The sequence below is a fragment of the Cherax quadricarinatus genome, chromosome 26 (genome assembly GCF_038502225.1).
Source record: "Cherax quadricarinatus isolate ZL_2023a chromosome 26, ASM3850222v1, whole genome shotgun sequence".
In the NCBI taxonomy this organism is placed as follows: domain Eukaryota; kingdom Metazoa; phylum Arthropoda; class Malacostraca; order Decapoda; family Parastacidae; genus Cherax; species Cherax quadricarinatus.
Window position 1 is genome coordinate 19036765 of NC_091317.1, and position 27344 is coordinate 19064108.

Consider the following 27344-nt stretch of genomic DNA (forward strand, 5'->3'; position numbering starts at 1 on the left):
GAGAATGTACTATTTGTAAATAGATGCAGGCTGGCTATCCAACTGCCATACACAGTACAGAGCCAGTATTGTGTGGAAGTGGCTGTAGACCACTTGGCCCACTGTTATAAACCATTACAGAGCCTGTATTGTGTGCAAGTGGATATAGATTGGTGGGACCACTGTTGTACACAACTACAGAGCCTGCATTGTATGTAGGTGGAAGTAAGCTTGTGGGACCACTGCCATACACCATTGAAGAATCTACATTGTATGCAGACTCCTGTAGTAGATGCATGTAAGTATATTGGGTGTGGTAGTATTTTGGCAGAGTAATTATGCATTATGTAGCACACAGATGTCTGCAGTTTTAATCTAACACTAAAGACATCTCTGCTATCATTCGAATTGTGAAAAGCCTTAGAAGAATGCCATGGGTTGTCAACTGATTATATTCTACTGGCCTCTATTAATTCCTTAACCTAACTCAAAACTCTTCCCCAAACTGATGGATTCCAAGGTGTTAAGGTAAACTCTCTCTCTTAGGACTTACAAAAAAGCAAGTGTATTTTGTTAACAGGTGCTCAGGTGCTCAGTGCCTGTTGATCACACTGATTTAGATGCTTGATATACATGTACACAGTATCCATCATTTTGGTAGATAGGTACCTACAGTGTCCAGTATACCAACTTTCATTTTAAAATGGTACACAGAGCAAATACTCTCAAGTTACTGCTTGTCACAATATCTTCCTAAGAAGAGATTTGTGCTTTAACGTAAAGTATAATGACAACATGCTCACACACACAAAACAGTATGACTACTTTACCTTGGCTTGTTCTTCAAGTGCATAGTTGGTAGCTAGTACTTTCTCTAAGTACTTAAAGTGTAGCTCCAATAGCCTGTCAACTTTCTCGTGATCATTCTCGGTGAATTTGTTGATAAGTCGTGTCCGCTGGTTGGGACGGCAGTTACGCAGGAGGGACATGATGATGGAGACTACATGCTCCTCATGCTAAATTGTGTGGTATAGTTGTAGTTGACAATAGACTTAAATTAACAGTCCAGGAGCCAGGAAGGTATCCATACAATCCCCATAGGATACCCCACTACTGTTACAACTTTTATGATATACAGTACTGAATTTTACTGAAGATGTTCACACTTATCCTAGGGTCTGTTAAAATGAGAAATGGCCAATTCTAATCTGTTCATTGGACATGACAAATGTTAGCCAGTTTTCACCATTCAAAGTAAATAAACTGTTCAATGCTTCTAATGAATAATAAATAATGTAAATATACATAAAGTTAATTTGTTCCTGTAAGGAGAGTAGAAGTTCCCTCCAATGCTGAACTATCTTTCACTCTCTACTGAAGAGGAATAATCTTCAAGACTTTGAAACTGAACACCTCTCATGGCAGAGGAATTGACCACCTCAAAACAACTACTTCATGGTTGATGGGATTATCATATCTTTACATCTCCACTATTTCCATATTTAGCCATCTCTGTATTTGAAGACACAGGAAATCTTCAGCAGAATATAAATAAAGTCTTCCAATATGATGTTCAATGAGGACAGGTTTCAGGTGCTTTGCTATGGAAGAATGGAGGAAACAATGACTAAATCAAAATACAAGACAAACTCAAATCATTTAATAGAGTGAAAGTTCCATGTGTGAGACTTGGGAGTTATGATGTCAGAACTCACATTCAAGGATCACAACAATGTTGCTATTGTTACCACACGGAAAATGATAGGATGGGTAATTAGAACTTTCAAGATAAGAGATGCTGAGCTAATAATGATGCTCTTCAAGTCACTTGTTCTCTTCAGCCTACAATACTGCAGTATACTAATGGAACCCATTCAAGGCAAGCGAGACTGCTGAGCTGGAAAATGTACAGAGAACTTTCACTACCTGTATACATTAAATCAAGCATTAAAACTACTGGGAATGTTTAAAGTTCCTTCAACTTTATTCCTTGAAATGTAGGTGAGAAAGGTACATCATTATCTAAACCTGGAAAATCTTGGAGGAACTGGTCCCTAACCTACACACTGAAATCACTCAATATGAAGACAAGACACTTGGTAAATGGTGAAGAGTACTTCTAATAAAAAGAAGTAGCACAATGAGCACACTAAGAGAACTCAAAGAGTGTCAGAGGTCCCTGATTTTTCAATGCTCTCCCATTGTAAGAGGAATTACTAACAAACCTCTAATTATCTTCAAGAGGAAATTTGACAAATTCCTCAAATTAGTTTCTGACCAGCTGAGATGTGGTTTGTACGTTAGACTGAGTACAACCACCAGTAACAGCCTGGTTGACCATGCCTTGATCCTCCAGAGGCCTGATCTTAGACGACAAGGCAGTGGGGGCACTGACACATGAAAACATCCTGAAGAAGCATGCTCCTGCCATTCTTTTTCCCTCCTGCCCTCATTTAATGACCCAAGGGTAGTGTGAACAAATATATCAAATGGAAACATCTTGATCATATACCAAAAGGCTAGGAAAATATAATGGCAGAGGAGCCTGAGAAAGTGCAAGGTCATCTTTCTGGGCTCCTGGTACAAGGAAGCAGATGATCTTCAAAATTTCAGTGACAAGAACTAAAAATGATCATCATCCTAATATTGTTACAGTACATGAAAATCATATTAGCCAAAAAGAAAAATGAACACATATAATTTTATTATGCTTGAGGAAAAGCAAGGATTGTTTAATGTGTCAGAAATGTATTAACATAAAATAGCAAGAAAGTCACATTAATAAATACGACTTTACATGTGTAAGATAAAAGTTTAAGCAATGATGTATGTACTAAGTAAATTCTGAAGGTTAAATCTTGAACCAGCAAATGTGTCATCACAGCTATTTGATCTACACAGAATAATGAGGTTACAAAAGATGGTATGCTATTGTCATGCAACTGATTAAATGGTAAATAGTATGGTAAAATACATACAGTAACACACAAAATTAAAAGGCAAATGGTAAAACTTTAATATAATGAGTAAACAATATCAAAGAATAACAAATGATAAAAAAGGCTCAAGGATCAATATCTGAAAGTACAGATACCATATGCTTGTGAGAAATTGGAATGATGAATAATTAGGATACACACAGATATTAAAAAACAATAATAAAACTACTGTAAACAGCATTGAACTCATATTCAGGATAGTAAGCAACAGACACCTTATAAAAATGTGATTTGATTTTACATGACAGCAGCAAGGTAAGTCTGCAGTAAGAGTGTGGGTTTAAAAAAAATCATATTGCATCTCTATAGTTATCTCATATGAATATTATTTCCTGTAATTTTGTAACAGAATGCTGATTTGATGCAAGGTTCGGAGGTGTGAGCTGTATAATTAAGTTATCCTTTGACAGCTGGGAGGGAACCCTAGAGACAAGTACTCTGCAACCCTGATAGCTAAATGATCAGTAACTTTTTTTATTTTTATTCTCAACATGGTTAAAGATACATATTAGGAAAAAAAAATTTCAATTGGTGTTCCACTTACATTTCTTGATGAACAAAATAAGAATTGTCAAACCTGATCTTTATTGAGTCCTTTTTTCCCATGCTTGCCTGGAGTCTTCATGAATAGTGGAAATATGGTTCGCAAGCCCAGGATCTCTACAAATTTGTTGCAGTTGTCAGCACCTTCTGAACCTGTGAGCGCATGATCCAAAACCCGTAATGCTCCGTTACGTGACAGTTTTTTCTCTCTTGGGAATGAAAATATGAAAGAAAAAATTTACAATAAATAGTTTACATCAATTTAAAGATCTGAAAATATTTCCTCTTTGAATATGAAACTTTCAATTTTAAGAAATTCAATTTTCAGTTTTAAGAAATTCTGCCTAAAACATATGGATATGTTTTAATCAAATATTATAAAAATTTCATTACCATGCTACTGGTCTTTGCAAGGATGATACAATATACATGCATTTTGTATGCAATAAGTATCATGCCAAGCAAATTATGTTTTTTGGGGATATTTACCGATTCATTATTACAATATTACATCTGCTTGTAACCCTGACATAGGAAAGTATTACGGTACTGTTTATGATCACACAAATAATAACATGCTATTTACCGGTATTACACTAAAGTTTATACAGGTAGGTTTGTGTAGAGTTGCAGAATGTAACACTAAGGCATACACTATAATTAAGATTAGTTTTGCATAAAAATGAGGATAAATAATACAGCATATAAATAATGTGAGATACTCATTCTGTATTTGTAATGTTCCTTACTTATAGCTGTATAGCCCTTGTGGCTTAGCGCTTCTTTTTGATTATAATAATAATAATAATCCTTACTTATAACAAACAGTGCAATTTTCTGGCTTACTGGATCAATGTATAGAACAACTTTTATTTTTAAAAATAGGTTTTCCATTCACAATTGCTGAGGGAATTAAATTACCAAAATATTTTTTTTTTTTAACATTCCAGCTGCCTCCCACTGAGGTAGGATGGGACAACAAATAAGAAAATACTTTTATTGTCATTCATTCAATTACTCTCTTGCCAGAAGGGCACTGGCATCACACTTCTGTTGACCCTCTAAACCACAACATCTCTGCCCATTCCTCCAGTGCAGGCACTGAACTTCTCACCTCCAGGACTCAAGTCCAGCTAAATGGTTTCTCCTGAATCCCTTCATAAATGTTACCTTGCTCACATTCCAACAGCATATCAAATCATAAAAACCACTTGCCTCCACTCACTCCCCTCTAACACACTCATTGCTTAAGACTAACCTGAGCATAAGGTTCATTAACTGTAGACCTTCACCACGCAAGAAGAGGTCACGGTTGCTCACAAGCATTAAACATGAACAGAGAGTATTAAAGAGATTCTCCATCATCTCCTGCTCTTCACTAGTAGAAGGGTCATGTCTCTTGTACACCTGAGGAGTAAGATATTACAGTATATTACAAATAATAATAAGAAAACACACTTCTCTTAACATTTCATTATTACATGTGTCATTATTTTTAACACATTGGCCATTTCCCACAAAAGTAGGGTGGCCCAGATGAAACATTCATTATCACTAATTCCTAAGCTGTGCACAGACATCACAAAGGAAGAATATTGCCGCCATATTTAAGAAACTACAGCCACTGTCCCCTTGTAGGCTGTGTTCATGATGGTAGTAGGTTGGTAGACAGCAACCATTCGGGGAGGTATTACCGTCCTACCAAGTGAGTGTAAAAAGGAAGCCTGTATTTGTTTTACATGATAGGATTGCTGGTGTCTTTTTTCTGCCTCATAAACATGCAAGATTTCAGGTATGTCTTGCTACTTCTACTTACACTTAGGTCACACTACACATACATGTCTGTCTTTCTTTCAAAACACCGGCCGTATCCCACCGAGGTGGGGTGGCCCAAAAGGAAAAACAAAAGTAAAACAAAAATTTTTCCTTTTACATTTAGTAATATATACAGGAGAAGGGGTTACTAGCCCCTTGCTCCTGGCATTTTAGTCGCCTCTTACAACATGCATGGCTTACGGAGGAAGAATTCTGTTCCACTTCCCCATAGAGGTAAGAGAAAATAAACAAGAACAAGAACTAGAAAGAAAATAGAAGAAAACCCAGAGGGGTGTGTATATATATGCTTGTACATGTATGTGTAGTGTGACCTAAGTGTAAGTAGAAGTAGCAAGATGTACCTGAAATCTTGCATGTGTATGAGACAGAAAAATAAAGACACCAGCAATCCTACCATCGTGTAAAACAATTACAGGCTTCCGTTTTACACTCACTTGGCAGGACGGTAGTACCTCCCTGGGCGTTTGCTGTCTACCAACCTACTACCTAGACACATACATGTACAAGCATATATATACACACCCCACTGGGTTTTCTTTTATTTTCTTTCTAGTTCTTGTTCTTGTTTATTTCCTCTGACCTCGATGGGGAAGTGGAACAGAATTCTTCTGCCGTAAGCCATGCGTGTTGTAAGAGGCGACTAAAATGCCAGGAGCAAGGGGCTAGTAACCCCTTCTCCTGTATAAATTACTAAATTTAAAAAGAGAAACTTTTGTTTTTCTTCTTGGGCCACCCTACCTTGGTGGGATATGGCCGGTTTGCTGAAAAAAAAAAAAAAGTTCTTGTTCTTATTGCTTTTCCTTTCACATCCACGGGGAAGTGGAATAAGAATCTTTCCTCCGTAAGCCATGCATGTTGTAAAAGTCAACTAAAATGCCAGGAACAATGGGCTAGTAACCCCTTTTCTCGTACTGGTTACTAAACAGAAAAAGAGGAAAACCGTCAAAGTGGGATGTCTATATGAGCGTGGATGTTGTGCAAATGAAAAAAACAGATGATTGTGGATGTTATGTATGAGAAGAAGCTGGATGTCTTGGCTTTAAATGAAACAAAGCTGAAGGGGGTAGGAGAGTTTCAGTGGGGAGAAATAAATAGGATTAGGTCAGGGGTTTCAAATAAAGGTAGAGTTAAAGAAAGAGTGGCAATAATGTTGAAGGATAAGTTATGGCATGTAAAGAGGGAATATAAATGTATAAATGCAAGGATTATGTGGCGTAAAATAAGAGTTGGGTGTGAAAAGTGGGTCATAGTAAGTGTTTATGCACCTGGAGAAGAGAGAAGTGTAGAGAAGAGAGAGATTTTGGGAAATGTTGAGTGAGTGTGTGGGGAGTTTTGAACCAAGTGAGAGAGTACTTGTGGTTGGGGGTCTCAATGCTAAAGTGGGTAAAAATGTTGTGGACGGAGTAGTATGTAAATTTGGGGTGCCAGGGGTAAATAAAAATGGGGAGACTTTAACCCTTTCAGGGTCGAGAGGCCCTCTCCTAAACTTGTTCTCAGGGTCGAAAATTTTTTGTAAAAAAATTATTTTTTCCTTGTGAAATGATAGAGAATCTTTTCCAGATCATAATGACACCAAAAGTATGAGATTTGATGGAAAACTTATGGAATTATGCTCTCGCGAAGTTAGCGGTCACAACGATGTTTACACATCGACAATTTTGCCCACTTTGAGCCATATTTTCGGCCAATTCCAGTGTACTAGTCGACAAAAATCATAATTTTTTTGCTAGAACTCCATTTTTTCTATCGAATGAGTAGAAGAAACCACCCATTTACCAATTTAAACTATCCAATAAAATGGTGAGAAATTGGCAATTTTGCCAATTTCACACAAATTTCAAAAGATGCCAATTTCCAAATAGGGTCCAGAATAAACGAGACAGACATTCCTAGCACTAACATAACATTTTTCTGTTCATTAGTCACTTCCCCAGGCCCCTCTTACATTTCTTTTGCTTTCCACTTTGAATTTTTCTCACAAAAAATAGAAGATTTACTGTTATGCAGACTACTGCATTAGTGTAGAAATGGTATAAATAATATCAGCACACTTGTGAAAGAACATTAGACTTGCCAGTTGACATGTATTGGATGTATGGCATGACTTGTTTACTTTTGAACTTTGGCAAAAATCGAACATTTCTGCTACGTTGAACTCAATTTGAAGGTACTTTTCATTGTGAAACCAATCAAAATCATCTCAATTTCTGTAATATGTACCTAGGATAACCCAAAAAAGTCAGAGTGACTTATTTCCATTGGGATCCTTTTATATTACACTTATATTTACTTTTGAGGCGACTAAAATGCCAGGAGCAAGGGCCTAGTAACCCTTCCTCCTGTATAAATTAGTAAATTTAAAAAGAGAAACTTTTGTTTTTCTTTTTGGGCCACCCTACCTTGGTGGGATATGGCCAGTTTGTTGAAAAAAAAAATTTACTTTTATACTTACACTTTTATATTTATGCTTACTTTGGAGGAGATGTTAGTTTAATTAGTTAGCTTGATGGAGGAGATGCTGGCACAGGCTTAGGGTGGTGGAAGATAGCAGGGGGGCATATGTCCAGTGCCCCTATACACTTTATCGCTGGCTGGCACTATAGCCTTTATCAATACCTGCTGCTTTAGTATCATACATATCGTAGAATCACTGACTCACTGCAGAAGGCACATTCTCCCCTCTCTCTTCCTCCTCCACTTTGGTACTTTGCTATGAATTTTTTCTTTAATTCTATTGTTTCTTTTCTTCTTTACCACAGGGCTGGCACTAGAAACTTTCTTTGGACCCATGGTGGCTTATTTAGCAGTTACAAACACTAAAAACAATGGAATAATACAAAATATATCACTTGTACACGTGGAATCGTCCTCACTGGTTTGTAAACAATGGCACACTAGCTCAGGCTGCGCGGACACGTTCGGGATGAATGTCCTTAACTGAGTTCTTGGGCGTTAGCCGAGCCAATATTTTGATGCAAAAATGTGGCGCTATCGGATTTTGGCGTTAGCCGATGACACTGTTACCCGAGGGTCAACTGTATGTGCATTACTATTTGTTTGCTATCCCTTGTTTTATGCTTTAAAAGCATTCAAGGACCATACTGGCAGATATACTAAGCTCACTCAGGTCATAAACACTCAATTCCACATAAGAATCATCAGTGCAGTTTGCAAATCCTACCAATCGCATATGTGAATATACAGTGGACCCCCGCCTTACGATCAGCTCCCAACTCGAACAATTATGTAAGTGTATTTTTGTAAGTGCTTTTGTACGTGTATTTTTGGGGGTCTGAAATGGACTAATCCAATTTACAATATTCCTTATGGGAACAAATTCGTTCGGTAACGGCACCCGAACAGACTTCTGGAATGAATCAATATCGTAAGTCAGAGGTCCACTGTATATCACATATACAGATGAATAGTTTTTGGGACCAGATGAGCTGCTGAAGTGTGAGCAGGGTAATATTTTGTGAAGGGATTCAGGGGAACAGGTTAGTCGAACTTGAGTCCTGGAGGTGGGAAGTACAATGCCTGCACTTTAACCCCTTGACTGTCGCAACCCCCAACCCTGAGGTGTCTCCTGGTGTTGCAAAGTTTCAAAAAAAAAAAAATTATTTTTTTCTTATGAAATGATAGAGAATCTTCTCCCGATTGTAATGATACCAAAAAAATTAAATTTGATGGAAAGCTGACGGAATTACGCTCTCGCGAAAATAGCAACCTCAGCGATATTTACAAATCGGCGATTTCGCCCACTTTGAGCCCTATTTTCAGCTAATTTCATTGTTCCAGCTGACCAAACTTATAGCTACTTCTTTAGAACTCCGTTTTTTCTGTCGACCGAGTACAAGAAACTGCCTATTTACCGATTTCAGCTACCCAATAACGTGGTCAGAAATTTGCAATTTGGCCAATTTCATGAAAATTAAAAAATATGACAATTTCAAAATAAGGTCCAGAATGAACAATGCAGACATTCCTGGCTCGAAAATAACATTTTCTTTGTTCATCAGTCACATCTCCAGGCCCCTCTGATATTACTCTTGCTTTCTATTATGAATTTTTATTCAAACAAAAAATTTACTGTTATGCAGACTACGTATTGCAATACTGTAATAATTGTACAAATAATGTCAACCCATTCATGACTGCATATTAGAATGGTTAGTTGGACATTTATTGGACAATGACATCATTTGTTTACTTTTGAACATCGGCAAAAAACAAGCATTTCCCCTACTTTGAGTTCCATTTCCAGGTTCTTTTTATAGTAAAACTAATCAAAATCACCTCTATTTCTATAATATGTTTTCCATTCTATCAAATGAGACCAAGAAAATGAGAATACAACCATAAATACTATACGGAAATAGACCACAAAGTCGGCATTTTAATTAAAAAACGGTCGGAGTTTTTTTTTGTCATTATGCACTGCGTGCTCCAGGATTTTTTTTACACACATCTGAGCAATCTAAACCAGAGCCACACACTGTTTCCTCTGCCACCAACCCCCACATCACAAACCTCACCCCAACAGCTGCCCCCTATGGGCATTCTGACCCCACCCCCCTCATCACAAACCCCACCCACACCACAGCCCCCCATAGGCCCCCACCAAGGCTCTCACTCCCCCAACCCCAACATTCTCCCACGACCACAGTGATAGAAAAGAGGCTGAAGGTTTGGTACACAAACGCGGATGGAATAACGAATAAATATGTGGAGTGGCACGAAAGAATCAGTGAGAAATCCCCAGACATCATAGCAGTCACAGAAACGAAACTCGCTGAAACAATAACAGATGCAATCTTCCCACCGGGATATCAGATCCTGAGGAAAGATATAAGGAGTAGACGGGGAGGAGGGGTTGCACTGCTCATAAAAAAACCGATGGGGATTTGAGGAAATGGAAGGCATGGATGTGATTGGAGAAAGGGACTACATGGTAGGTACAATTCAGTCTGGAGAACATAAAGTAGTCATTGGAGTGATGTATAACCCACCACAGAACTGCGGGAGGCCTAGAGAGGAGTGCGAAGAAAACAACAGAGCAATGGTGGACACACTGGCTGAGATGGCAAGAAGAGCTCACTTGAGCAGAGCAAAGTTACTGGTAATGGGCAATTTCAACCACAGGGAGATTGACTGGGAAAACCTGGAGCCACATGGGGGTCCCTAAACATGGAGAGCCAAGATGATGGATGTGGTACTTGAAAACCTCATGCATCAACATGTCAGGGACACTACCAGAGAGAGAGGGGAGGATGAGCCAGCAAGACTGGATCTTATGTTCACCCTGAGCAGTTCAGACATTGAGGACATCACTTACGAGAGGCCACTTGGAGCTAGCGATCACGTGGTTCTGAGTTTTGATTATATAGTAGAGTTACAAGTGGAGAAGGTAACAGGAATTGAATGGGAAAAGCCAAACTATAAAAGGGGGGACTACACAGGTATGAGGAACTTCCTGCAGGAGGTTCAGTGGGACAGAGAACTGGTAGGAAAATCAGTAAACGAGATGATGGAATATGTAACAACAAAGTGCAAGGAGGCAGAGGTAAAGTTTGTTCCCAAGGGAAATAGAAATAATAGGAAGACCAAAGCGAGTCCTTGGTTTACCTGAAGGTGTAGGGAGGCAAAAACTAAATGCACCAGAGAATGGAAAAGGTACAGGAGGCAAAGGACCCAGGAAAATAAGGAGATTAGAAGAAGAGCCAGAAACAAGTATGCACAGATAAGGAGGGAGGCCCAGCGACAGTACGAAAACGACACAGCATCGAAAGTCAAGTCTGACCCGAAACTGCTGTATAGCCACATTAGGAGGAAGACAACAGTCAAAGACCAGGTGATAAGGCTGAGGAAAGAAGGTGGGGAACTCACAAGAAATGATCAAGAAGTATGTGAGGAGCTCAACATGAGATTTAAGGAAGTATTTACAGTGGAGACAGGAAGGCCTCTGGGGGTACAGAACAGAGGGAGACACCAGCAAGGAATATACCAACAAGTGTTAGATGACATACATACAAATGAGGAGGAGGTGAAGAAGCTGCTAAGGGACATCAATACCTCAAAAGCAATGGGACCGGACATCTCCCCGGGGGTCCTTAGAGAGGGAGCGGATATGCTGTGTGCCACTTACCACAATCTTCAACACATCCCTGGAAACTGGGCAACTGCCTGAGGTATGGAAGACGGCAAATGTAGTTCCCATTTTTAAAAAAGGAGACAGAAAAGAGGCACTAAACTATAGACCTGTGTCACTGACGTGTATAGTATGCAAAGTTATGGAGAAGATTATCAGGAGGAGAGTGGTGGAGCACCTGGAACGGAACGAGAGTATAAACGCCAACCAGCACGGATTCATTTTTTTATTATCACACCGGCCGATTCCCACCAAGGCAGGGTGGCCCGAAAAAGAAAAACTTTCACCATCATTCACTCCATCACTGTCTTGCCAGAAGGGTGCTTTACACTACAGTTTTTAAACTGCAACATTAACACCCCTCCTTCAGAGTGCAGGCACTGTACTTCCCATCTCCAGGACTCAAGTCCGGCCTGCCGGTTTCCCTGAATCCCTTCATAAATGTTACTTTGCTCACACTCCAACAGCACGTCAAGTATTAAAAACCATTTGTCTCCATTCACTCCTATCAAACACGCTCACGCATGCCTGCTGGAAGTCCAAGCCCCTCGCACACAAAACCTCCTTTACCCCCTCCCTCCAACCCTTCCTAGGCCGACCCCTACCCCGCCTTCCTTCCACTACAGACTGATACACTCTTGAAGTCATTCTGTTTCGCTCCATTCTCTCTACATGTCCGAACCACCTCAACAACCCTTCCTCAGCCCTCTGGACAACAGTTTTGGTAATCCCGCACCTCCTCCTAACTTCCAAACTACGAATTCTCTGCATTATATTCACACCACACATTGCCCTCAGACATGACATCTCCACTGCCTCCAGCCTTCTCCTCGCTGCAACATTCATCACCCACGCTTCACACCCATATAAGAGCGTTGGTAAAACTATACTCTCATACATTCCCCTCTTTGCCTCCAAGGACAAAGTTCTTTGTCTCCACAGACTCCTAAGTGCACCACTCACTCTTTTTCCCTCATCAATTCTATGATTCACCTCATCTTTCATAGACCCATCCGCTGACACGTCCACTCCCAAATATCTGAATACATTCACCTCCTCCATACTCTCTCCCTCCAATCTGATATTCAATCTTTCATCACCTAATCTTTTTGTTATCCTCATAACCTTACTCTTTCCTGTATTCACCTTTAATTTTCTTCTTTTGCACACCCTACCAAATTCATCCACCAATCTCTGCAACTTCTCTTCAGAATCTCCCAAGAGCACAGTGTCATCAGCAAAGAGCAGCTGTGACAACTCCCACTTTGTGTGTGATTCTTTGTCTTTTAACTCCACGCCTCTTGCCAAGACCCTCGCATTTACTTCTCTTACAACCCCATCTATAAATATATTAAACAACCACGGTGACATCACACATCCTTGTCTAAGGCCTACCTTTACTGGGAAAAAATTTCCTTCTTTCCTACATACTCTAACTTGAGCCTCACTATCCTCGTAAAAACTCTTCACTGCTTTCAGTAACCTACCTCCTACACCATACACTTGCAACATCTGCCACATTGCCCCCCTATCCACCCTGTCATATGCCTTTTCCAAATCCATAAATGCCACAAAGACCTCTTTAGCCTTATCTAAATACTGTTCACTTATATGTTTCACTGTAAACACCTGGTCCACACACCCCCTACCTTTCCTAAAGCCTCCTTGTTCATCTGCTATCCTATTCTCCGTCTTACTCTTAATTCTTTCAATTATAACTCTACCATACACTTTACCAGGTACACTCAACAGACTTATCCCCCTATAATTTTTGCACTCTCTTTTATCCCCTTTGCCTTTATACAAAGGAACTATGCATGCTCTCTGCCAATCCCTAGGTACCTTACCCTCTTCCATACATTTATTAAATAATTGCACCAACCACTCCAAAACTATATCCCCACCTGCTTTTAACATTTCTATCTTTATCCCATCAATCCCGGCTGCCTTACCCCCTTTCATTTTGCCTACTGCCTCACGAACTTCCCCCACACTCACAACTGGCTCTTCCTCACTCCTACAAGATGTTATTCCTCCTTGCCCTATACACGAAATCACAGCTTCCCTATCTTCATCAACATTTAACAATTCCTCAAAATATTTCTTCCATCTTCCCAATACCTCTAACTCTCCATTTAATAACTCTCCTCTCCTATTTTTAACTGACAAATCCATTTGTTCTCTAGGCTTTCTTAACTTGTTAATCTCACTCCAAAACTTTTTCTTATTTTCAACAAAATTTGTTGATAACATCTCACCCACTCTCTCATTTGCTCTCTTTTTACATTGCTTCACCACTCTCTTAACTTCTCTCTTTTTCTCCATATACTCTTCCCTCCTTGCATCACTTCTACTTTGTAAAAACTTCTCATATGCTAACTTTTTCTCCCTTACTACTCTCTTTACATCATCATTCCACCAATCGCTCCTCTTCCCTCCTGCACCCACTTTCCTGTAACCACAAACTTCTGCTGAACACTCTAACACTACATTTTTAAACCTACCCCATACCTCTTCGACCCCATTGCCTATGCTCTCATTAGCCCATCTATCCTCCAATAGCTGTTTATATCTTACCCTAACTGCCTCCTCTTTTAGTTTATAAACCTTCACCTCTCTCTTCCCTGATGCTTCTATTCTCCTTGTATCCCATCTACCTTTTACTCTCAGTGTAGCTACAACTAGAAAGTGATCTGATATATCTGTGGCCCCTCTATAAACATGTACATCCTGAAGTCTACTCAACAGTCTTTTATCTACCAATACATAATCCAACAAACTACTGTCATTTCGCCCTACATCATATCGTGTATACTTATTTATCCTCTTTTTCTTAACCCTTTCAGGGTCCGTCCCGTAGATCTACGGCTGGTCGGTGAGTGTCCAAACCGTAGATCTACGCCAAAATTCTAGCGCCGTCAAATTTAGCGCGAAAGCGCTCATAGGCCTACATATGAGAGAATGGGTCTGCGCGGTGGGTGTGCGCCATAAACAAAAAATCTAGGCGCCTGCATAGCATTGTGGGAACGCCGGCTCAGTCACCCTTGTTCACCATGTCTCGTCGCAAGTCAGCTCTCACTCCCCGGAAAATTGGGACTCTCCTCTTCCTGTCTGATAGTTCTGACACTGATGGAAGTGGAAATGAAGACGAATTCTACGGCTTTGATGAGTTAGTGACCGAAAATAATGACCAGGATATCGATAATAGTGCAGAAAACCCCGACGATCCTCGACCTTCTACCTCTGGTGTGGGCACTCGTGACTCACGGTCGGTTGTTCCTAAACGTAAGAGAAAACTAATATTTTCCCGTGGTCTGGCCTCTGACTTCAGTAATGACGATGATTCTGACGTGGATTGTGATTTTATTGCGCTCGACGATCATTCGAGTAGTGATAGTGAGGAAACATATTCACCAGTGAAGCGTCGGTATGTGCGCCGCCGCATGCGCTCGGGTAGTGTACCCTATGCTATGCCCAGGGGACGGAGTACATCCCGTAGTACATCCCGGAGTACATCCCGTGGCCCTACACCCGTTTTAGGTAGTGATAGTGAGGATGATGTGGCTACACTTGGCATGGATGGGCCACAGACATCAGTGGATGGTGTTAGTGGGGCTGGTGGTGGTAGTGGCACCGCCATGCGTGACTCGCTGTGCCACGCGGGAACCCACGCTGCTGACTCGTCAGTTCAAGGACAAAGCGGAGCGTCACCCACCAGCCCGCCACAACCACCCGTACAACCAGCCTATGATGTCCAGTATCCACCAGCAAACCGTATCTGGGATTGGCAGCAAAATCCCAATTTTGTTCCCAGCCCTCACCACTTTGATGACTCGCAAAGTGGAATTCTACCTACCTGTCCCCTTGGAACCACGGCCAATGAACTGGAATTCTTTGAATTATTCTTTGACCAGCCATTGATGGAAACTATTGTCAGGGAAAGTAATAAGTATTTTCAGTACACCATGGCAAATACGATCTTATCACCACAGTCAAGACTACACAGGTGGAAAGAGACGACTGTTGCAGAAATGTATTTGCTTTTTGCAACAATAATGCTTATGCCTCACGTCTATAAGCATAATATAAAAGCATACTGGTCCACAGATCGGCTAATTTGTACCCCATCCTTCAGTGAAATAATACCAGTGAACAGGTTTATCTTACTCTTACGTATGTTGCACTTCTCTGACAAAACCAGGCCTGACAGAAGTGACAGGTTATACAAGATTAGAAATGTTTTCATGTATCTCAAACAAAAGTTCAGGATATACTTTTATCCATTCAAGAATCTTGTAATTGACGAGTCTTTGATTTTGTTCAAAGGTAGACTGTCATTCAAGCAGTATATACCGAGCAAGAGGAACCGCTTTGGTATAAAATTGTTTGTACTCTGTGATTGTGACAGTGGCCTGGTGTTGGATATTGTTGTATACACGGGTAGTAAAACATTGAAAGATACCAAGATGTTATTGGGTATATCAGGTGACGTAGTGAGAAACATGATGGCACCTTATCTTGGTAAGGGCCATACATTATATACCGATAACTGGTACACAAGCCCATTACTCAGTGATTTCATGCGAGTGAACAAGACAGATGTGTGTGGCACAGTGCGTTCTAATCGTAAACATATGCCCAGGCTCAACGCAGGTGTTCGTGGTGATGACGTGCAGGTGTTTACTGCCAATGACATCATGGCATTACGGTGGCATGACAAACGAGATGTCACATTGTTGACAACCATTCACCGTAATGAAATGCAAGACAGTGGCAAAGTTGATCGAGTGACTAATGAACGTATTCGAAAACCAGTGACAGTGATTGATTATACACAAAACATGCGCTTGGTTGACAAGTGTGACATGCAGATTGGTTTTGTTGACTGTGTTCGTAAGAGTTACAAGTGGTACATGAAACTTTTCTTCCATCTCATGGACATTTCAATGCTGAATGCATATAATATGTACCAAATAAAGACTGGTAACAGACCACCGTATGGTGAATTTTGTTTGTCTGTTGTCAGACAACTCATAATGAAGTACCAGGTAACAACACCTGCAATACAACATGGTCCTCGAATTCATCACAATATACCCAAGCGTTTGAGAAGAGAAGGTGATCATTTCATAATACAGCTTCCTTCAACTCAAAAGAAATTTGCTCAGAAGAGATGCATTGTCTGTGCACAAACAAAACGACGGCAACAAAGACGCAAAGACACTCGGTTTATGTGTGAGGAATGTAAGGTGCCTCTGTGCATGGTGCCTTGTTTCAAGGAGTTCCACAAGCTCCAGCAGTTCTAAAACCATGTCCAGTGATTGTAAATATGTAAATATATGATAGAACATTAGTATTATACAATATTTGTGCATGTTTATTGTAATAAACAACAGTGGTAAACAATAATATGATAATAACTTTAGTGCGGTTATTGTGTTCAATACAGTGAGTTTATATATATAAATTATATACAGTATTGGTCTCTCAGGCCCCAAATGTTAGTAGGAATAGAAAAAAATTGGAAAAGAAAAGAAAAAACAACTAAAACAACAAAATAATATAATACGCGTATGTGGAATTCGTCGATGTTGCCGCCACCACATCATTTTCTACAAACTTCTTGGCACTGTATCTCGGTAAGTACTGATCAGATTCTAATTTTTTTTGTTTTATTACCTTCACAAAAATATGCTCTTTAATTCTGTAAGAAAAAATAATTTTTTTTTTTTCAAAATTTCTTGGACACTGGTGCGTGACTTCAGATTTTGGCCTTGGACCCTGAAAGGGTTAAAATATGTATTACCTATAACTAAACCCCTTTCTATACAAAGTTCAATCAAAGGGCTCCCATTATCATTTACACCTGGCACCCCAAACTTACCTACCACACCCTCTCTAAAAGTTTCTCCTACTTTAGCATTCAAGTCCCCTACCACAATTACTCTCTCACTTGGTTCAAAGGCTCCTATACATTCACTTAACATCTCCCAAAATCTCTCTCTCTCCTCTGCATTCCTCTCTTCTCCAGGTGCATACACGCTTATTATGACCCAGCACGGATTCATGGAAGGCAAATCCTGTGTCACAAACCTTCTGGGGTTTTATGACAAATTAACACAAGTAAGACACGAGAGAGAGAGGTGGGTTGATTGCATCTTCTTGAACTGCAAGAAGGCCTCTGACACAGTTCCTCACAAGAGATTAGTGCAGGAGCTAGAGGATCAGGCGCATATAACAGGAAGGGCATTGCAATGGATCAGAGAATACCTGACAGGGAGGCAACAACGAGTCATGGTACGTGATGAGGTATCACAGTGGGCACCTGTGATGAGCGGGGTCCCACAGGGGTCAGTCCTAGGACCAGTGCTATTTTTGGTATATATGAACGACATGATGGAAGGGTTAGACTCAGAAGTGTCCCTGTTAGCAGATGATGTGAAGTTAATGAGGAGAATTAAATCAGATGAGGATCAAGCAGGACTTCAAAAAGACCTGGACAGACTGGACACCTGGTCCAGCAACTGGCTTCTCGAATTTAACCCCGCCAAATGCAAAGTCATGAAGATCGAGGAAGGGCACAGAAGACCGCAGACAGAGTGTAGGCTAGGTGGCCAAAGACTGCAAACCTTGCTCAAGGAGAAAGATCTTGGGGTGAGTATAACACCGAGCATGTCTCTGGAAGCACACATCAACCAGATAACTGCTGCAGCATATGGGCGCCTGGCAAACCTGAGAACAGCGTTCCAATACCTTAGTAAGGAATCGTTCAAGACACTGTACAGCGTGTACGTCAGGCCCATACTGGAGTATGCAGCACCTGTTTGGAACCTGCACTTGATCAAGCACGTCAAGAAATTAGAGAAAGTGCAAAGGCTTGTGACAAGGTTAGTTCCAGAGCTAAGGGGAATGTCCTATGAAGAAAGGATAAGGGAAATCGGCCTGACAACACTGGAAGACAGGAGGGTCAGGGGAGACATGATAACGACATATAAAATACTGCGCGGAATAGACAAGGTGGACAAAGACAGGATGTTCCAGGGAAGGGACACAGAAACAAGTGGTCACAATTGGAAGTTGAAGACTCAGATGAGTCAAAGGGATGTTAGGAAGTATATTTTCAGTCATAGAGTTGTCAGGCAGTGGAATAGCCTAGAAAGTGATGTAGTGGAGGCGGGAACCATACATAGTTTTAAGACAAGGTTTGATAAAGCTCATGGAGCAGGGAGAGAGAGGACCCAGTAGCAACCAGTGAAGAGGCGGGGCCAGGAGCTAAGACTCGACCCCTGCAACCACAAATAGGTGAGTACACTGACCACACAGACCCATTCTCTCACATGTGGGCCTACCAGCTTTCTCCTGCTTGATTTGAAGCCGCTAGAATTTATGAGTATATATACATCAAACACGGTACCTCGTAAGACATATATACATGTATACGACTGAAACAGTCAAAGAGTTAAAGAAGGGGTTCAGGATATTGACTGTTTGGAGTGATATCTAAACTGTTGTATCTGAGCGCCTCTGCAAAGACAGTGATTATGTATGAATGATGGTGAAAGTGTTGAATGATGATGATGAAAGTTTTTCTTACTTTTCGGGTTTTTTCTTTCTTTTTGGGTCACCCTGCCTCAGTGGGAAATGGCTGACGTGTTAAAAAAAAATCAGAATTGTCAATAGAGAAATGACATGGCATAACAGACATTACATGAAGCAAGGAAAAATAATAAAGAACAACGTATTATTAAATACAGTGGTCCCTCAATAATCGTCTGGCCTGAAAGTCGTCCATTTTGGAAATACAGTGGACCCCCAGTTAACGATATTTTTTCACTCCAGAAGTATGTTCAGGTGCCAGTACTGACCGAATTTGTTCCCATAAAAAATATTGTGAAGTAGATTAGTCCATTTCAGACCCCCAAACATACACGTACAAACGCACTTACATAAATACACTTACATAATTGGTCGCATTCGGAGGTAATTGTTATGCGGGGGTCCACTGTAGTCCCGTTATTTCGTCTAAACATTGGCTCGCAAATGGTCCGTTAACTCGCTAATCGTCCTTCGTCCGGGACGCGTACTCACCCTCTGAGCCGCCTGGACCTGCCTTCCCAGCCAGTGTGCCATTGTTTACCAGTGAGCGACGGTCCCCTCATTCGCTCCTACGAAATATTTCATAATATTCCATTGATTTTAGTGCTTGCAAGTGCTAAATAAGCTACCATGGCTCCAAAGAAAGCTTCTAGTGCCAGCCCTTTGGTAAAGAATGTGAGAAACACATATAATTTATGAAAAAGTTTGTAGAAAAATGCAAAGGTGGTGGTGGTGGTAGAGTGGAAGCAGTGGTGATAGTGGTTGATGGTGGTAGTGATGGTGGTAGAAGGTAGTAGTGATGGTGGTAACAGTTGTAATAGTGGTAGAATGTGGTAGTGATGGTGCTAGAGGGTTCTTTCTTTAGTGATTCAGCGATTCTACCAACTCCTCCAATGTTGTTGGAGTTATATAGGGCTACAGAAAACACCGGTGCCTCAGCTGCTGCTTCACCACCATTATGGATGGCTTACTCTCAGTGGCCCTTATACACCCAACAACAACACAACACAACACCTCTCATGACATACGTAATGACTTATTTTATTCATTCTAGAGTTTATTCTATGTTTCTATGTTAATAATATTGTTTATTATGTCATATTAGTTGAATTGTGATAGATAAATAAGCCATAGAGTTGATATTAGTGTCATTCTCCAACAATAAACTTGCCATCCCTCCCTCACACAAACAAGTCTCCAATAAGAACATGAGAAAGGAGGAACACTGCAGTAGGCCTGCTGGCCCATACTAGGCTGGTCCTTCACAAATCCAAACCACTAACAGAACAAATGCTACCCAAGCAATAAGCTCAGGTGCAAGTCCGACTCAAATCCAACCACTCTCACTCATGTGTTTATCAAACCTAAATTTGAAACTACCCAATGTTTTAGCTTCGATCACCCTACTAGACAGACCGTTCCACTCATCAACTACCCTTATTACCAAAGTTCATTTATACATTTTATTAGTGCTTTACATTTATTTGGCATTTTTTTCTGAATATAAATCTATATTTATGCTACGGAAGTGACCCCTGAAATGACCTCCTTATGGAGGGGGATTCCCCTTCCAAACAACAACCTCTCTTCCCTCTCTCCTCCTCCTTGTCTTCCATTCATCAACAACAGCCTTCAATAAAGGTAACTGTCATGTTGAATGTTCATTCTTTTGTGTATGTAAATCTATCTTTTAGGTAAAAAAAAAAATTATTGTTGATACTTCTGGGTGTATGGAACGAATTAATTGGATTTACATTATTTCTTATGGGGAAAATTGATTCGAAAATCGTCTATTTCAATAATAGTCCCACTTCCAGGAATGGATTAAGGACGATAATTGAGGGACCACTGTATATACAATACAGCCTCTTCTCACTTAACGACGGAGTTGTTAGGTAAGACACATATGCAACAGTTAGGTATCTTTATTTCGAAACGTTTCGCCTACACAGTAGGCTTCTTCAGTCGAGTACAGAAAAGTTGATAGAAGCAGAAGAGACTTGAAGACGATGTAATCAATCCATCACCCTTAAAGTTTTGAGGTGGTCAGTCCCTCAGTCTGGAGAAGAGCATTGTTCCGTAGTCTGAAACAATATGGAGTTGAAATGACAGGATCAAGCCTTATATAGCGCCATTTCAACTCCATATTGTTTCAGACTACGGAACAATGCTCTTCTCCAGACTGAGGGACTGACCACCTCAAAACTTTAAGGGTGATGGACTGATTACATCGTCTTCAAGTCTCTTCTGCTTCTATCAACTTTTCTGTACTCGACTGAAGAAGCCTACTGTGTAGGCGAAACGTTTCGAAATAAAGATACCTAACTGTTGCATATGTGTCTTACCTAACAACCTGTCGGTATTTTATACCATTTTATTGTTTAACGACGGAGTTGCATTCCTAAGACCACATTGGTAAATGAATTCATCACTAAGCAAGGAGCATACTATAATGGTAGTGGGTTTATGTCAACCATCTTTGATACTGGTTTCATGTTACCTCTGCACCATTTATAACATTTTTAGTATACAGTGGACCCCTATTTTACGATCAGCTCCCAATGCGACCAATTATGTAAGTGTATTTATGTAAGTGCGTTTGTACGTGTATGTTTGGGGGTCTGAAATGGACTAATCTAATTCACAATATTCCTTATGGGAACAAATTTGTTCAGTAATGGCACCTGAACATACTTCTGGAATGAAATAATATCGTAAACCGGGGGTCCACTGTATTTTTAAATGTTTATACAGTAGTTGCTGTCTACCAACCTACTACCTACAGGGAAGTACTACCATCCTGCCAGATGACTGTGAAACAAAAACCTGTAACTGTTTTGCATGATGGTAGGATTGCTGGTTTCTTTTTCTGTCTCATAAACACGCTAGATAACAGGGATATCTTGCTACTCCTACTTACACTTTGGTCACACTTCACAGACACGCACATGCATATATATATACATACATCTAGGTTTTTCTCCTTTTTCTAAATAGCTCTTGTTCTTCTTTATTTCTTCTATTGTCCATGGGGAAGTGGAAAAGAATCTTTCCTCCGTAAGCCATGCGTGTCGTATGAGGCAACTAAAATGCCGGGAGCAATGGGCTAGTAACCCCTTCTCCTGTAGACATTTACTAAAAAAGAGAAGAAGAAAAACTTTATAAAACTGGGATGCTTAAATGTGCGTGGATGTAGTGCGGATGACAAGAAACAGATGATTGCTGATGTTATGAATGAAAAGAAGTTGGATGTCCTGGCCCTAAGCGAAACAAAGCTGAAGGGGGTAGGAGAGTTTCAGTGGGGGGAAATAAATGGGATTAAATCTGGAGTATCTGAGAGAGTTAGAGCAAAGGAAGGGGTAGCAGTAATGTTAAATGATCAGTTATGGAAGGAGAAAAGAGAATATGAATGTGTAAATTCAAGAATTATGTGGATTAAAGTAAAGGTTGGATGCGAGAAGTGGGTCATAATAAGCGTGTATGCACCTGGAGAAGAGAGGAATGCAGAGGAGAGAGAGAGATTTTGGGAGATGTTAAGTGAATGTATAGGAGCCTTTGAACCAAGTGAGAGAGTAATTGTGGTAGGGGACCTGAATGCTAAAGTAGGAGAAACTTTTAGAGAGGGTGTGGTAGGTAAGTTTGGGGTGCCAGGTGTAAATGATAATGGGAGCCCTTTGATTGAACTTTGTATAGAAAGGGGTTTAGTTATAGGTAATACATATTTTAAGAAAAAGAGGATAAATAAGTATACAAGATATGATGTAGGGCGAAATGACAGTAGTTTGTTGGATTATGTATTGGTAGATAAAAGACTGTTGAGTAGACTTCAGGATGTACATGTTTATAGAGGGGCCACAGATATATCAGATCACTTTCTAGTTGTAGCTACACTGAGAGTAAAAGGTAGATGGGATACAAGGAGAATAGAAGCATCAGGGAAGAGAGAGGTGAAGGTTTATAAACTAAAAGAGGAGGCAGTTAGGGTAAGATATAAACAGCTATTGGAGGATAGATGGGCAAATGAGAGCATAGGCAATGGGGTCGAAGAGGTATGGGGTAGGTTTAAAAATGTAGTGTTAGAGTGTTCAGCAGAAGTTTGTGGTTACAGGAAAGTGGGTGCAGGAGGGAAGAGGAGCGATTGGTGGAATGATGATGTAAAGAGAGTAGTAAGGGAGAAAAAGTTAGCATATGAGAAGTTTTTACAAAGTAGAAGTGATGCAAGGAGGGAAGAGTATATGGAGAAAAAGAGAGAGGTTAAGAGAGTGGTGAAGCAATGTAAAAAGAGAGCAAATGAGAGAGTGGGTGAGATGTTATCAACAAATTTTGTTGAAAATAAGAAAAAGTTTTGGAGTGAGATTAACAAGTTAAGAAAGCCTAGAGAACAAATGGATTTGTCAGTTAAAAGTAGGAGAGGAGAGTTATTAAATGGAGAGTTAGAGGTATTGGGAAGATGGAGGGAATATTTTGAGGAATTGTTAAATGTTGATGAAGATAGGGAAGCTGTGATTTCGTGTATAGGGCAAGGAGGAATAACATCTTGTAGGAGTGAGGAAGAGCCAGTTGTGAGTGTGGGGGAAGTTCGTGAGGCAGTAGGTAAAATGAAAGGGGGTAAGGCAGCTGGGATTGATGGGATAAAGATAGAAATGTTAAAAGCAGGTGGGGATATAGTTTTGGAGTGGTTGGTGCAATTATTTAATAAATGTATGGAAGAGGGTAAGGTACATAGGGATTGGCAGAGAGCATGCATAGTTCCTTTGTATAAAGGCAAAGGGGATAAAAGAGAGTGCAAAAATTATAGGGGGATAAGTCTGTCGAGTATACCTGGTAAAGTGTATGGTAGAGTTATAATTGAAAGAATTAAGAGTAAGACGGAAAATAGGATAGCAGATGAACAAGGAGGCTTTAGGAAAGGTAGGGGGTGTGTGGACCAGGTGTTTACAGTGAAACATATAAGTGAACAGTATTTAGATAAGGCTAAAGAGGTCTTTGTGGCATTTATGGATTTGGAAAAGGCGTATGACAGGGTGGATAGGGGGGCAATGTGGCAGATGTTGCAAGTGTATGGTGTAGGAGGTAGGTTACTGAAAGCAGTGAAGAGTTTTTACGAGGATAGTGAGGCTCAAGTTAGAGTATGTAGGAAAGAGGGAAATTTTTTCCCAGTAAAAGTAGGCCTTAGACAAGGATGTGTGATGTCACCGTGGTTGTTTAATATATTTATAGATGGGGTTGTAAGAGAAGTAAATGCGAGGGTCTTGGCAAGAGGCGTGGAGTTAAAAGATAAAGAATCACACACAAAGTGGGAGTTGTCACAGCTGCTCTTTGCTGATGACACTGTGCTCTTGGGAGATTCTGAAGAGAAGTTGCAGAGATTGGTGGATGAATTTGGTAGGGTGTGCAAAAGAAGAAAATTAAAGGTGAATACAGGAAAGAGTAAGGTTATGAGGATAACAAAAAGATTAGGTGATGAAAGATTGAATATCAGATTGGAGGGAGAGAGTATGGAGGAGGTGAACGTATTCAGATATTTGGGAGTGGACGTGTCAGCAGATGGGTCTATGAAAGATGAGGTGAATCATAGAATTGATGAGGGAAAAAGAGTGAGTGGTGCACTTAGGAGTCTGTGGAGACAAAGAACTTTGTCCTTGGAGGCAAAGAGGGGAATGTATGAGAGTATAGTTTTACCAACGCTCTTATATGGGTGTGAAGCATGGGTGATGAATGTTGCAGCGAGGAGAAGGCTGGAGGCAGTGGAGATGTCATGTCTGAGGGCAATGTGTGGTGTGAATATAATGCAGAGAATTCGTAGTTTGGAGTTAGGAGGAGGTGCGGGATTACCAAAACTGTTGTCCACAGGGCTGAGGAAGGGTTGTTGAGGTGGTTCGGACATGTAGAGAGAATGGAGCGAAACAGAATGACTTCAAGAGTGTATCAGTCTGTAGTGGAAGGAAGGCGGTGTAGGGGTCGGCCTAGGAAAGGTTGGAGGGAGGGGGTAAAGGAGGTTTTGTGTGCGAGGGGCTTGGACTTCCAGCAGGCATGCGTGAGCGTGTTTGATAGGAGTGAATGGAGACAAATGGTTTTTAATACTTGACGTGCTGTTGGAGTGTGAGCAAAGTAACATTTATGAAGGGATTCAGGGAAACCGGCAGGCCGGACTTGAGTCCTGGAGATGGGAAGTACAGTGCCTGCACTCTGAAGGAGGGGTGTTACTGTTGCAGTTTAAAAACTGTAGTGTAAAGCACCCTTCTGGCAAGACAGTGATGGAGTGAATGATGGTGAAAGTTTTTCTTTTTCGGGCCACCCTGCCTTGGTGGGAATCGGCCAGTGTGATAATAAAAAAAAAAAATATACAGTAGTGTATACAGTAGGGCCCCGCTTTACGGCGTTTCACTTTACGGCGTTCCACTAATACGGTCATTTCAAATTATGACCAAAACTCGATATACGGCTCCCCCCACCTGACTTTCTAATACGGTCACCGTGCCCCACCCTGTTTGTTTACATTCTCTGTGAGCTCAATAAGCACTAAGTCTCTCCATTTTATCTGGAAACTCTAAAATTTCAAGTGTTTTTAAAAGTTATTTCATATTTTATATATACTCTGATAATTATACTTATGTATACCTGTACCTAAATAAACTTACACACTGTGCTAGCATGCAGGTACACATTAAAATCAGTAAGAGTGTCTTAAGTCTCCAGACGTCATATTAGTAATGATAATAATAATCATCGAGTCTCATTTAAATGTCGTATATTACGTTAATATACACATTTTCATTAATCCATCTATGACATTATTTCAAAATTATATAATAAACACGATGCATAACATATAAATAAGATAAATACACCCCACAGTAGAATAAATAAACATAAATGTGAGATGTGGTAGCAGACGACTTGCACAAGTGACGCCATATTAGAAATGATAATAATAATAATAATCACCGAGTCTCATTAAATGTCGTATATTACGTTAATATACACATTTTCATTAATCCATCCATGATATTTTTTTTCAAAATTATATAATAAACACGATACATAACATAAAAAGATGATAAATACACCCCACAATAGAATAAATAAACATAAATATGAGATGTGGTAGCCAGATAACTTGTACAAGTGACGGCAAGAATAACATTTTCTCTAATCTAACATAAGAGAAAATGTGTTACTGGGGGTAACTGTAGAAAATTATTCCTTTCGTATGTATGTAAGTAAGTTTATTCAGGTATACACAAATACAGTTACATAGATTATCATACATAACATATGTATAGAGAACCTAGGATAACCCAAAAAAGTCAGAGTGACTTATTTCCATTGCCTTCATTCAGAGCATCATTTCTTCTCAAAATGATGCTACATGAGAGTGGGAGTGTTCTTCTTTATTTATTCTACCGTATCAATGTAGAGACAACCTTTACACAATGTAACTTGTACACAAACCAGACGTGTACACTTTGTTTGTTTACAAAACTTACGTTTGCCTGGTTTGTTTACATAACTCTGCACCTGTCCTCTCTCATGCACTCATTCTTTCTCTCTCTCATTTATTCGTTTTATCTCATTTACTTACTCCTGACCCTACATTAAGACTACAAATATTTTAAGGTAAGTAATGAGTGGACTGTATATACATTTTATCGCTCTGGGATGCTTAAATATCATAGAATAGTATGAGTGGGTGGGTTGGCCTGGTATGGTAGCCTGGCTGACTACCATACATACCACACTTGATTTTTTACAATAAATACTACTCATCTCATCCTAGATTAAGACTATAAATATTTTAAGGTAAGTAATGAGTGCACTATGTGTGTATTGTACTTTTTTATTGTTTTTTGATGCCTGGTTCTATTGCTAACTTAATATATGTTAGTGTAAACTTGTTATCTTGTGTTTGTATGCATTTATAAGAAAAATAAAAAGGGTGTTCCACTTTACGGCAGTTTCCGCTTTACGGCGGTAGCCTGGAACCTAACCTGCCGTATAAGTGGAGCCCTACTGTATTGCAATACATGTAAATAGAATAGAGGAAATCAGGTCTAATATACATTATTTAGGTATGCACACTGGTCAGAGAGCTCATCCTAAGTCCCAGTCGTCGGTAAATGAGTATGTCACTAAGTGAGGAGAGGCTGTATATACTGTAGATAGATAGAACAAAATGGGAATTGACACAGTTACTTTTTGCTGATGATACTGTGCTTATGGGAGATTCTAAAGAAAAATTG

General features: G+C 40.1%; 1 protein-coding gene across 2 annotated transcripts in view; it reads right to left on the bottom strand.

Moving 5' to 3' along the window:
• Positions 1-27344, bottom strand: part of LOC128691663 (beta-catenin-like protein 1) — a 245888-nt gene that overhangs the window by 12929 nt on the left and 205615 nt on the right. For both annotated transcript variants that reach the window (XM_070088844.1, XM_070088843.1), the window contains 3 exons: positions 4780-4928; positions 3556-3730; positions 810-995 (listed from right to left, as the gene is read on the bottom strand). In XM_070088844.1, coding sequence (XP_069944945.1) covers positions 810-995; positions 3556-3730; positions 4780-4928 — 510 coding nt within the window. The remainder of the gene's footprint in view (positions 1-809; positions 996-3555; positions 3731-4779; positions 4929-27344) is intronic.